The sequence below is a fragment of the Eumetopias jubatus genome, unplaced genomic scaffold, assembly GCF_037043125.1.
Source record: "Eumetopias jubatus isolate StellerSeaLion01/CBP00866 unplaced genomic scaffold, mEumJub1_p1.0 scaffold_13, whole genome shotgun sequence".
NCBI classification, from domain to species: Eukaryota; Metazoa; Chordata; class Mammalia; order Carnivora; family Otariidae; genus Eumetopias; species Eumetopias jubatus.
In genome coordinates this window covers 10,653,204-10,665,875 of record NW_028274819.1, presented here as the reverse complement: position 1 = coordinate 10,665,875, position 12,672 = coordinate 10,653,204, and the positions used below count along the sequence as shown (strand labels likewise).

The 12,672-nt window shown below is 51.6% G+C and overlaps 1 protein-coding gene across 1 annotated transcript; it reads left to right on the top strand.

The window, feature by feature from the left end:
* The first annotated feature begins 3,805 nt into the window (after positions 1 to 3,805).
* On the top strand, positions 3,806 to 11,763 carry TMEM109 (transmembrane protein 109). Its single transcript, XM_028118367.2, has 4 exons — positions 3,806 to 3,914; positions 8,470 to 8,714; positions 9,582 to 9,684; positions 10,141 to 11,763. The coding sequence occupies exons 2-4, from the start codon at positions 8,478 to 8,480 to the stop codon at positions 10,530 to 10,532; spliced, it is 732 nt and encodes a 243-aa protein (XP_027974168.1). The 5' UTR covers positions 3,806 to 3,914; positions 8,470 to 8,477; the 3' UTR covers positions 10,533 to 11,763.
* Positions 11,764 to 12,672: the final 909 nt, after the last annotated feature.

Below are 12,672 nucleotides of genomic sequence, written 5' to 3'. Positions count from 1 at the left end.
CCTCTACTGCCAATTTGCTCTGTGATCGTGGGCAAGTCATCACCTTCTACGCCCCTCTCCTACATGACTTCCAGGCCCCTTCCAGCTCGGCTCTGTCGGGTTCTAAGTGGCTATCTATAAGAGGCTCTAAGGAATCATGTACAGAACACGTGGTGTGGGCTATAAGGGATCCAGACAAAGCAGGACAAACAAGTGTGATCAGTGAAGTGTTCGTGGCTGAGGAGGGGTGAATGAGCTGGATTTTGACAGGTAGGCAATATTCAGATAGAAGGGGAGAACAGAAGGCATCCCAAGAAGAAGAAGAGCATGAGCAAAGGCTTGGAGAGAGGAATAAAATTTACAGGTTTGAGGGGCAGTATGGCATAGTAGCCAAGAGCAGCCTGAAGTCTGAAGTCAGATTGCGGGTGCTCTAATCCCAGCCCAGCCAGCTAGTAAACTGTGTGAACTTCTCTGCCTTAATTTCTTCATCTGTAAAATAGGGGGAATGATAACAAAGGTTGAACTAGCTCATAGGGTTGTTGTGAGGAGTTAATATTTAAAAAGTGCTTTGGGGGGCGCTGGAGTGGCTCAGTCAGTTAAGCGTCCTTCTCTTGATCTCAGCTCAGGTCTTGATCTCAGGGTTGTGAGTTCAAGCTCCGCTTCTAGCCTACTTAAAAATAAATAAAATAAATAAAAAGTGCTTTGGACTTTGCCTGGCACATAGCCAGTACGATATACATATTCAGTTTTGTTATCATTATCCCTGAATCCAAGCAAGATTGTCCAAACTACTATTATGTGTCCCCTGCAGCAGTAAAATAGCATCCTAATTGGTCTTGCTTCCAGCCTAGCCTTCTAATTCACTTTTTACAGAATAGCCAGTGATCCACTTTCCATGAAAAATCTATTCCTGCTACTCCCCAGCCTTTCCATTCATCCAACAAATATTGATTGGGTGCCTCCTAAGTGCCAGACTCCACTCTGATAACTGGAGATACAAATGGTGAACAAGGTTTCTGCTCTCTTGGAGCTTACATTCTTTTTTTTTTTTTCTTTGGAGGGGGGCAGGGTGGTGGGGTGGCAGAGGCAATCAATACATCAGAAGAAAATTCCAGAGTGGTAAGTGCTAAGAATAAAACAAATCAGAGAAAGATGGATAGGAGGTGGTGTGGCTGGGAGAGATGGGTTGCTTTAAGCAAGATATTCAGGGAGGGCATCTCTGAGGAGGTGACATTTTTGCCGAGACCTGAATGAGGGAGAGTGTTTCTGGCAGAGAAAACTTGCCCCCAAGTCCTGTACCATCTAGCCCCTACTGACCCCCACCATCACACCTCCTCTTCCCTGCAGCCACACTGGCCTTTCAAATCCTCAAACTTAGCCCCTCTGGCTGGTTCCACTACTTGTGCCTGGCTCACCTTCCTCCCCTCTCCTCCCCTCCTATTCTCACCAAAGTAAACTTTCAATCTCATCTTAAATGGCACTTCCTCTGGGGCCTTTTTCTTGACCCCTGACTGAAGTTTAGACCCCAAAGCACCCTGTAATTCTCCCTCAAGCCATTCTGGTAGCTATAATCATTTGATTATTTAATTGCTTACAAGTGTCTGTTTGATATCTGTGTTCTCCACTAGACTTAAACTCTGTGACATCAGGAACCAGGACCATTGTTCTGGTCACTGTTGTTCCTCAGAGTCTAACACAGCACCTGACACATAGTGGGAACTTCATAACTATTGTTGCTTGAATGACAGGCTGCCTGACACCAAGTATCTTGAATATTTGGATTGATAAGGAATGAAATGGATGCATTTAGTCAGGGCCTTGAACCAGAGGCTAATTAGACTTGATTGGGCCGGCAGCAGAACAGCAGCTGAGCTGTGGAGTGATAGCTACACTTCCGAAAGATTCCTCTGGAACATATTTACTGGATAAGTTGGAGGAGAACAGACTGGAAGAAGAGAGCCAGAAATTCATTTGTTGAACAAATTCTTGTTGAGTACCTACTGTGTGCCAGTCCAGCCCTATCCTGGGCACTAGGGATACCACTGTGAGCAAAAGCAGAGGTGTCCCTATCCTGGGGAGCTTAGGGCTGTGACTGAAGAATGGAGAAAACAGGCAGTCCTTTCAAGGCTTGTGAATTTCAAAAGCCAGCCCCTCAGGGATAGAAAGGATATAGGGTTAATAATAGGAGTAAATATTACAGGTAAGAACTTGATCTCAGAGTCCTCCCCACGCCCCCCAATCTCAAACTTTCACAGGGGAGCTAAAGATCCCCTAGGCAGGGAAGGAAGACATAGTAAAAAAGGGTATATGCGTAGCTGTAAGTAGCACCTTGAGGAAGGAGCTCTCTGCCTTGCTCCCTTGGCCAAGGCTGCTGCCACTCGGGAACTAAGGGGACATGTTGGCCAGTAACCCAGAAGAAGCTCCATTTCTCAGGTGAACTTAGTGGCAACCTGTGTGGGCAACTGATGGAAGAGTAGGCAAGACAATGCAGCTCAACTGACAGGATTAGTGACACTTCGGCCCCGTGTTAATTTTCCAAACACTGTGTACACTCTGAAAACCAAGGTGGGAAGAACCCCCAAGTGAGACTGTTTCTACTACTCAGATGGAAAAGAGCTGAAAAGAAACTGACTTGTCATAGCAGGGGTGGGAGTGGGGAGTTAACATTTCTTGCACAGGAATCTGTGACCTGAGATTGGTAGTCCTACAAATCAGAAACCTCTCACAAACAAATGTAAATTTGTAACTGTTAGAAAAGCTGCAAGGTGAGGCCCAGGATGCTACCAGAGCCTGTTCTGGAAGAAAGAGAACCTTAGCTTAGTTAGGAAGATGGATGCGGCTGAGAAACATCTCAAGGAAAGAAACAACTGGAGGAGGGGACAGGCTGGTTACTGCTGAGTTGTGTAGTCTGGGAAGAAGGCACAATTAGAAGGCTGACCCAGGGAGGGCGGGAAAAAAAGAGTTCTGTTTTAGAATGTTGAGCTTCAGGAACTGTTTTACCATCTAAGGGGGAGATTTCCTAAGGCAGCCAATGTGAGAATGGTATTCAGACAGCAACTTGGATTTTTTTTTTTTTTTTAATGTTCACTCTCGTAACTTGATTGAATCTCCACACCCTACTGTGAAGTGAAGTGATATTTTTAGGACTGTATAGGAAAGTCGAAAAGCTGTGGTCGAGAGAGATGAAGCAACGTGCCTAGAATCACAAAGCAGACAAGGGATCGCCTCATCCCAAACCCCTTGTTGTTCGCCTTCACGATCTTGCCTTTTTTATTTATTTTTTTTTAGAAATGGGGTCTGGAAGTTGGTTCCTTTCCTTCTCTAAAATTGAGTGAACAATTGGGAGCTATCTGCAGGGTTCCGGGTGTGTAACTGCTCTCGGAGGGGGCGGATGCAACTTCCAAGCGCTAGCACCTCTTACTGCTCCTCTAACACCTTTTTTCCTTTGTGCCTTTTTAGCGCGAAAGTTCCTCAAAAGACCAGGTGCCTCTTGATTAGAACTACATTTCCCACAAGGCCCCAGGAAGCACTGACTAGCCCGAAACTACATTGCCCGGAATGCTGAAGTATTGAAGAGAGGGATAGGCTTTGACTCCGAATTTCAAAGATCAGTTTATTTACTTCACAGCCCAGTTATAGTCACTCCTTCCCCCTTTCCTGCCAGAAACTTCCGTTCCCAGCTCAAACTTCCGATCCCACTCTTTTTCGATGGGAATGCTTGGTTGGGAAAGGGGGGATGGGGTGGCAACCGTGATCAAGAGGGGCGCATGCGCCCACGGCTCAGGGTTCGGGCTGGGAGGGGGACTGGTTGGTCCCCAGGCTCATCCCGCCTTGCGCGTGCGCAGACGATAAACCAACGCCCCGGAGTTGAGGCGCGGGTTTGGTGGCGCGTTTTAGCGAAGTCGCACGTGAAGGGCGGTAGTGGCCGGAGCCGGGTGAGTACCAGTGGAGACCGGGGCCCAGGGGCAGAACGCGGGACGGGCAGGCGGCAGCCGCTGCAGGTGGGAGCGGGGTGGGGCCTCGAGGCCTGGCCAACACGCGTGGGGAGGGGTCCGACGGCGCCCGGCGAGGGAAACAAACTGGGGACCCGGATCCTGGTTGCTATGCAACAGGGGGCGTCGTTACTAGGTAACAGGGAGGCGCGCGTTTCCGGGGTGAAGAGGGTTCGGAGCTCTGCTCAGAGGTCCGGCTGAGGCGGGGCGGCTGCCAGGCTGGGGTACGAGGCTGGCGCTGAGCCCCCTCGACCCCACCTCACGGCCCAGCTTCCCGCGGCCTTGCTTTGAGCCCCTCGGGGTACCCCGAGTCCCTTGGGGTATCCCGAGCCCATGGGCCGCGCCGCGTCCCTTGCCAGCGACGCCACCCAGCAAGGCTTGGCAGTGGACTTGCTGTTTGAAATAGCACATGCCACTGACACCCTGTCTGGGGGAGGCTGGGCCCTGGGGAGGAAGCTGCCCCTTTGCCCGTCGCCCTGCCCCCAAACAGTTGCTGGGCAGCAGCTGTCAGGGGTTTAGCGGGGGCTGCCCCCACCTGCCGGGACGCTGACTTCATTTTCCTCAGGGGCAGCTTCGCCCCATCAAGGAGCTTCTTTTCAACGCAGCTGTGCTTCTCCGGTGGCCGCTGCCTATTTGGATCAACTTTAAAAATAAGCCTTTTCTCCCCACCTCTCCCTTGCTACTCTCACAGCTTCTTGGCGGTCGTCTAATATTCGTTTCACAACCATCTATTAGTCCTTGTTCTGTGCTAGGCGATGAGGACTCCAAAAAAAGTTGTCAAGTCTAACCGGAGGCGGTCAAAGGCTAATGGAGGAGGCTGGCCTATAAACTGCTAAATTAGGCTACAATGTAATGAGTGGTATATTGGCTGTCTGTGTACTGCAACATTTCTGTTGACCCTTAAGGTCTACAAAGCTTGCAGAAACGCGTAGTAGTTCTTAACCCTGCTTAACCCCATTTTGCGTTGAGGAGATTGAAACTCAGATTAAGGAATAGGCATAAGGTAGTGGCTTCTAATTTGTGGCAGAACTGAGTCAGGGATGCAAGTCTCGGTTCCTTTGTCTACTGCCACACTTTGGAGGCTTTGCCTAAAATAGACTTCCTGCGCTGCTGATCGCTTGTGGCAGCTGTCTGGTTATGCATATCAGAAATCCTCTAGGGGCTCTAAAAACAAAATCCTGAGCCCTTCTTTGGGAGAGTCTAAGGTGGCCCCTCTTGGGGCAGACATCCTTGCTTGAACAGGCTCTACAGACAGACCTTTCTGATGGGCGGCCAGAGCTGAGAACCACTCTTCTATGGGGGGCAGCTCTGAGCAATGATAGGGAAAATCAGGGCCAGCAGAGGGCACTAAATCAGCTGCCCCTCCTGCCACGTAGTGATTCACGGTGTGAAAGGAAGCTAACCAGAGGAAGGAGCCTTGGCAATGGGGTGTGTGGACTGCCCCGCCCTGTCCTCTTGGCAAACCACAGCTAAACATCTAGTGCCTCCTCACTACCTTAGTTAAGTGAAGCACTTTCCCAGCTGAGCCGGGTTCTCCTGGCCCTGCCTGAGCCATCTTACAGAAACCTGGACAGAAGTGGCAAGTCTCGCCCCCATCTTTTCCCGACCTCATATCTCTTGGTACAAAACCATGACCTCTAAGTCCAGCAGGTGGGTCATCTCCCAGTGGGAATCTGGATGCCCTCTCCCTTTGAGCTAGGTGGTGGAACTTTCAGTGCCTTGAGGGCAGGGACCGTGTCTTTCTGAGGCAGCAGAGGGGTGTGGAACAAAGAGGCAGGATTTAGATCCTGGGTTCTGGAGGCAAGGCCCGGTCCCGTTGTGTGAGCTTGAACAAGTCACTTGACGTCTCTAAGCCATAGTTTTCTGAGTAAAATGTGGAATCACAGAACCTTATCAGGTTGTTGTAAGAGTTAAATGAGATGGTGAGGAGACAAGCACTTTGTAAATTATAAAGCACCACACCCATACACAAATAAACATGCTTAACAAGATACAGACACACTCAACTGGGGCAGGTGGCCGCTTGTGTACATAAATATAAATACACACATATACAATTTGTTGTTGTTGAATGCCTACCATTTGAGGCCAGGTATTGCAGGAGATGATGTTTAAGACCTACTTCCTCTCAGAGCTCGAGACTGCGTGGCTCTTGACTGCCATGGCTTCTCTTTATTAAAAGTATTTGATTGGGCTGCAGTGAGGAGGCGAACAACAGTGAGTCTGATCCTTGCTGCCTAGAAAGGACCTGGAAGAAACGAGAGGGAATCCTGTTAAATAAAACAATTGGAAGAAACAGACCAGCCAGTGAGCTGCACCCTTATCTGCAAAGGGCACACTGTAGAATCCTGCTAGATTTGGTTTCTGGTGCATTTCAAAAGGTCAGCTGACAAGGCAATGATGGCTTCACAGGGGAGGGTTTATTCCAAGGTCCCCTAGCTCCCGTTGACTGGGGCAAATGGCTGCCTGAAAGTTGAGGCTAACGCAGAATGCCGGAGGCTCCATGGGGGGAGCAGCTCACGTCACCCTGACCTTCTAAAACAGAGGAGACGACATCTGATCCCTCCTGGTAGAGGTCCTTGGATATAGGACCCAACCGAAGATAGCAACCCTGCTCTTTAAGTTCCCAGGGTGGTTATGACCCAGATAACTCAGGAACTGACCTGTGTTTTCCTCACGTCTGACCACTGGCAGGCAGGAACCATCTGGTTCTTGATTTATGCCAAAGAGAGTAGAATAAAAGGCTTCCCGGCCTGAGGTCTCTCCCCATGAATGCGTGTTTTGCAGCCCTGCTTGATTCCACAGACCTCAAGAGGAACTTAGGGCAGCTGTTTCTGGGCCAGAAAGTGCGCGGATATGAAATTTTTATAACTCTTTCTTGGACTCTTCTCCATTCCACTAAATAACAATGGGAACCTCTTCCCTCTCTATCCTGGTGGCTCCCATTTCTGGCCAACTCCCCGAGTGATCTGGTAACTTCAAACACTTCAGATACCTGGCTGCTCCTGTACCTGGGGCCTGGCTTAGCCTCTGATCGCCGGTTCTCAATCACGGAAACTCCGTGCACCTACAGGTTTATTTCTGAGCCTGGAAGAGAACAGGGGATTTGCTGGTGCTGTTTGACATTTCTCAAGCACTGTGGCAAATGGAAGGTAGACTTGGCAAACATTTTTTTTGGCTGATCCACACCTGCTTCAGTGAATTGGTACTTGTTGGGCCTTAACTTGCCTGTAGCATCACGTTAGGCAAGCTCAGAGCACAAAGTGGTTAAGTGAATTGTCACCAGTAAATCACAGAGATGACTGGTAGATGCCAGGTTTATTTTAGCTCAAGAATAATCTGTTGCGTGACTTTCTAAATCACTTTTGAGACTGAATTTGGAGATGACCCAGCTGGGCGGCATGTGCCAGGGGTCCGACATCAGATGCACCTGGGTTTCAAATCCTGGTTTCCCCACTTACTGCTTCTCCCACCTCCGTTTCTTCATCAGTAAAATGGAGAAAAGTATAACAATGCCTACCTGATGGCGGCGATTGTACAAGATAGGTGGTGCGTGGTTCGCTTTTTATTAATAACAGTATCTTTCCCTAGAGGTTGTGCTTTAACCCTTTGTCTGCCTTGGAGGCTGGGGAGTTGAGATCATTCTGTGTCAGCGCATCTCATCTTGGCGCAGTGGAATCACCAGGGGAGATTTGCAGGTCTAAACCTAGGTCACAGCCAGTGACACCAGACACCAGGACCTGTGGGCTTGGGACAGAGGCATCGGTAGTTTGGAAGCTCCCAGGTGATTCCAGTGAGCAGCCAGTTGAGATCCACTGTGTTACCTTCACTCCCAGGGAGTGTGCAGTTCGAAGCAGAAGCTCAGGTTCAAGTCCTGACCTTTCTACTTAGCCCAGTGACCTTGGGCAAATGCCTAACTCCTAAGTCTCAATTTCTTCTCATTTGTTACCAGGAGGGCGAGGAGGTTAATACCCACCTCGTACGATGGTCCTGCAGAGCAGATGGCATTATGTGCCGTTCTTTCTTGCTCAAGCACGTACCTGAGCGCTTCCCTTTACATCATTACACAGCAGTAATCATATTTGTGTGCTATTTTTTAAGTTGTTTTTTTATATCAGCTTTATCTTAAGTAGATTATAACCTCCCTGGGGACAAAGCCTTACAGTCTCACACTTTTTTTTTTTTTTTTTTTTTAATACTCATAGCACCTAAGGCCCAGAAATGGGATTTTTAGAACTGGAATAATCCTAGCTCTTCTCATCCACCTGAAGGCATTGAAGAATACTTGCTGGTTAATTAATATGCAAGTGGTAAAGAATGTGAAGGAGGAACCCATGAGTCAGATGGTTGTGCCCAGCTTCAGTTGAAAGGCCCAGTTCCGCCTTTCTCAGCTAACAGGGTAGGGGTGGAGGAGGGTGTTGGGGCAAGTCATAGCTGGGCCAGTGGGTGTCCGTGCCAGTTCTGGCTCCCTGCTCACCCTGTGCTTCTCTCCTGGCAGACCCCGCCATGGCAGGCCCGGACAGCAGTTCACCGTGGGGCAAGCATGTGCTCAAAGTCATCCTGACGGTCCTAGTGGCCCTCGTCCTCCTCCACTCAGCATCATCCCAGTCCCATGCAGACTTTGTGCCACCAGGCCAGCACAAGAAGGAGGCCCCAGTTGATCTCTTGAGCCAGATAGGTCGCTCTATGCGGGGAACACTGGACGACTGGCTTGGGCCAGAGACCATGCACCTGGTTTCCGAGGTAAGGACGGTGGTCCCTGTTGTGACCACACACACTGAAGAGAGAGAAAGGGGGAGACGTTCATGGTCCCCCTGTCTTGGCTCCACATCCTCTGTGTGTCATAATCCCTGGTGCAGAGAGCCCCACATTCCACAAAATGAAGCCAGACGGTCCCTGCTTTTTGCAGTCCCACTGTTTGATTCCTGCCCTGGGACCTTTAGCTCTTTCCCTTCTTCCTGCCCTTTCTTGTCAGAAACACTGGGAAATGAACCAGTCTTTATAAACCGATGTCGCTGAATGACGATAGAGTCTGACTTTGGTCTAAATCCGACCTAGAGTCTTAAATTGGCAAAATATCAAGACCTGAACCCTGTAGAGGTAGAGGTAGGTCTGACTCAGGGCGTAAGGCTGGGCTGTCTCTTCTCCCTGAGGGCATCCCAGGCGTGGCATCACAGTCTTTGCATAGGTCATTCTAAACAGTCCAGCCGCTCATTTGTAACATCCATCACCCAGTAGAGCTGATTGACCCCTTTTTCACTGAAACCTCCTAACCCTTCACAGATGTTGCTTCACACAACTTCGTGATTCCCTGGGAAGACCCCAATTTCACAGAGTGACTACCATAGAGATTTGTTGATTTCCCCCCACACACTCATCTACTACCATCACCAAAGTATTCTGGCAAGTCAGCTGAATGAGGGCACAGATGTCCCGAGTTCCAGTTCAGGAAGGACACACGGCCTGCTGTCCCTGCTTGGTGGGCAAACCTTTGGCTGAGAAGGAGGTGGGACCCGTTCGTCCCAGGCCTTGCCGGGCGGGGGTCAGAGGCCTAAAGGAGAAGGAGCATGGTTGATTGTGGACTCATCTCCTGCCCTGCTGTTTCCACAGACCTTGTCCCAGGTGATGTGGGCCATCTCTTCAGCCATCTCAGTGGCCTTCTTCGCGCTGTCTGGGATCACTGCACAGCTGCTGAATGCCTTGGGAGTGGATGGTGAGCGCCAGAGAACTGGTCAGGTCTTCCGGAGCTTAGCCTGTCACTTCCTTTTGGTGGGACTTTATCTTTTCAGGGCCCAGACTTTTTCCCAGCTGCTTGACACCTGCCGGGTTTCCCCAGAGGCAAGCATAAAAGCGGGCTAATGACTGCCACCTCCCAGGTGTTTGCTTCATGTCAGGCAGAGCATGGTGCTAAGCCATAGTATCTTATTTAACCCTTACCCGCAGCCCAGAGGATCACTTGCATTTTGCAGAGGAACCGGTTCAACCAAGGGCAGTTATCTACGCCCAGCCAGCAGGAGCAGGAGCTGAGAGTCAAGCTCCTATCTTTGTGACCCTGTGGGAAAGGGTTTTTCCTTTGTAAGGGGGTGTAGCTCCTCCCCCTTTTTTGGTTCTTGCCCCCTGTGCCCTGACCGCTCCAGGTTGGCTGATTCTGTAACTCTCCCTCTTCCAGGAGACCACCTCACCCAGGGCCTGAAGCTCAGCCCCAGCCAGGTCCAGACGTTCCTGCTGTGGGGAGCAGGGGCCCTAGTCGTCTATTGGCTTCTGTCTCTGCTCCTTGGCTTGGTCTTGGCCTTGCTGGGGCGGATCCTGTGGGGCCTGAAGCTTGTTCTCTTCCTGGCCGGCTTTGTGGCCCTGGTGAGGTCAGTGCCCGACCCCTCCACCCGGGCCTTGCTCCTCCTGGCCCTGCTGACCCTCTACGCCTTGCTGAGCCGGCTCACTGGCAGCCGTGCCTCGGGGGCCCAACTGGAGGCCAAGGTCCGGGGGCTGGAGCGCCAGGTGGAGGAGCTACGCTGGCGGCAGAGGCGGGCGGCCAAGGGGCCCCGGAGCGTGGAGGAGGAGTGAGAAGGCCACCGGACAAGGCCACCTTCACCGTACCAAAGAGCTGCACTGCTTCTGGATCGCACAGCCCTCCTTCCGGCCCCCGGCCCCTTTCTTGCCCTGTCTCTGAACTGTCAGAGCCTTCATCCCTGCACCAGACCCCCTAGCTGAGAAGGAGGAAGACCATGACCCATGATGGTCCCCAGGAGCCCCATCTTCTGAGGTTCTCTGTCTGGAATTGGTTGTCCTAACCCTTTCTCTGCTCCCAGCCTGCCTCAGTCAGGCCGGGTTGGCAGGGTCTCCCCTGTGGCTTGTGCATCTGCTCTCAGTGGACATCCCTGCCATTGGTCTCCCGTGACTCAGCCGGCTCCCCTCTCCTCCTGCCTTGCCTTCTTCTGATGCTCTCGCTCTCCTGTCCTTCTGGAGCTCCTCCTCTGCCAAGTCCCCAGCTTCCTTCCTGTTTGTCTCCTTCTAGCCCTGCACTCCACCCAAACCACAGTCCCTCGAGGCATGTTCCTGTCCTCTTCATTGCCTAGCGAGGGGGAAGAGGCAGGGCATATGGGACCTGAGGGGAAGGGCTGGGGGTAGTTCCCAAAGGGTTTGGGAATGAGGATGTACATTGAGTGTGTTACAAGTGCCTTAATCCGAGCCAGCAGGGCCCTCTGCTTGCCCGCCGCTGTACTGTATGTAGGAAAGTGCACTGTGGCTGCTTTGTGTCAAGAAGAGAGTTTTCCCTCTCGGAATCTTGATTCCCCTTCAGCCAGAGCAAAAGGTGACTGCTTCATAGGCTTGTGCCTGCAAGTAGGACCCTGCAGTGGCCATCAGATCCCCTGTGGGGATTTCAGAGACACTGAAGGAGAAAGGAGGACTCCTCTCGTCCGCACAGCTCCGGACGGTTCTCCACCCCTCTCCCTCCACTCACTGCCACTAAGGAGTCGCTCATCAGGGTCCACCCCAGTGGCCCAGGGGGAGTGCAGAGCAGACAAACCAGAGCTGCACACCATGGCCCCTTCCTCTCCCAACCTCCAAGAGGGGCAGGGTGCCTGCCACCTGAGCCCTCTCCACCAGGGGTTTCCTTCTTCCTCTGAGGCTCTGGTGGCGGTGGGCGTCCTCTGCCAGGCCCAGCACATGATGTGAAGAATGAATTCAGTGCCCAGTTCTTACTGTTAAGGTCTGATGTGGAATCACAGCAGCAGTGATATATATTTTTATCAGCGCTTGGTTTGTTTTAAATAAAATGCACGCTATTTTATTATCTCGTTCCATATAAAATGTATTTACTCAAAGTCTTGGATGGCTTTCATTTGTCCCTCCAGCTAAATCCATTTCTGCGGAGTGGCTCAGTTTTCTTGACTCCTCCCTGCAGGGGCAGTGTGAAGCTGGTAGAAAGGAAGGGAGAAGGGGGAGCAAAAAAGAAGGCTGGTACCAGGTACCCTTCCCTCCTGGAGTGTGAGGAATGAAGAAGTCATGCCCCCTTTACAAAACTTCCAGGAACTGGCCCGCGCTCTTGGAATAGTGTGTATGTGGGGGAGAGCAAGGAAGGGCACCCCTTCCCCCGTGGTGTGCAAGAGTTATGAAAGGCTGGCCCGAAGGCAGCCAGGAAATTTGCCTGCCCTCCCTCCTTCCCTCACCATATGGGAGTTTCTGGCACTATGGTTCTCAACTTGGCCCATAGGTTAAATCAGTTGTTTTGTAGAGGGGCCCAGGTGTGGGTTTTTTGTTTTGTTGCTTTCTTTTTAAGCTGCCACAGAGATGCTAATGTGCAGCCAGGTGCCCTGGTCCGGACCTCTCCTAACTGCCTGGTAGGCAAGGCTGGGCCAGGAGGCCAGGACCTGGGTGGCAGGACTTCCCTCAGGAGCAGAGCCGCCCCCACCTTTCCTAGGCCCATGGGCCTCTCCCAGGGATGGGGCTGGGCGAGCGGAGTGCACCTGAGACCTTCCTCCACAGGAGTGGCCCAGGACTCTGTCAGGGCAGGCCCAGGTGATCGTCACCTGGCCCATTTTGGCCCCTTCCTCCCCCTTTCCGCCCCTGCAGTTCCATTCCCCATACCCCCCGAATTCCAGTTCTGATTCAGGTGTCAGATGCCTTTACAGGTGAGTTGATTGTGGGGCGGGCATGGGGCAGAGGAAGTGGCTGTTTCCTCCATGGGCAGGAGCTTCCGAGA

Excerpts from the sequence above, each read along its gene's own strand:
- TMEM109 (XM_028118367.2), top strand. The coding sequence starts at position 8,478 with ATGGCAGGCCCGGACAGCAGTTCACCGTGGGGCAAGCATGTGCTCAAA. Across the intron at positions 8,715-9,581 it reads CCATGCACCTGGTTTCCGAG|ACCTTGTCCCAGGTGATGTG; the intron begins GTAAGGACGGTG and ends CTGTTTCCACAG. Across the intron at positions 9,685-10,140 it reads GAATGCCTTGGGAGTGGATG|GAGACCACCTCACCCAGGGC; the intron begins GTGAGCGCCAGA and ends TCCCTCTTCCAG.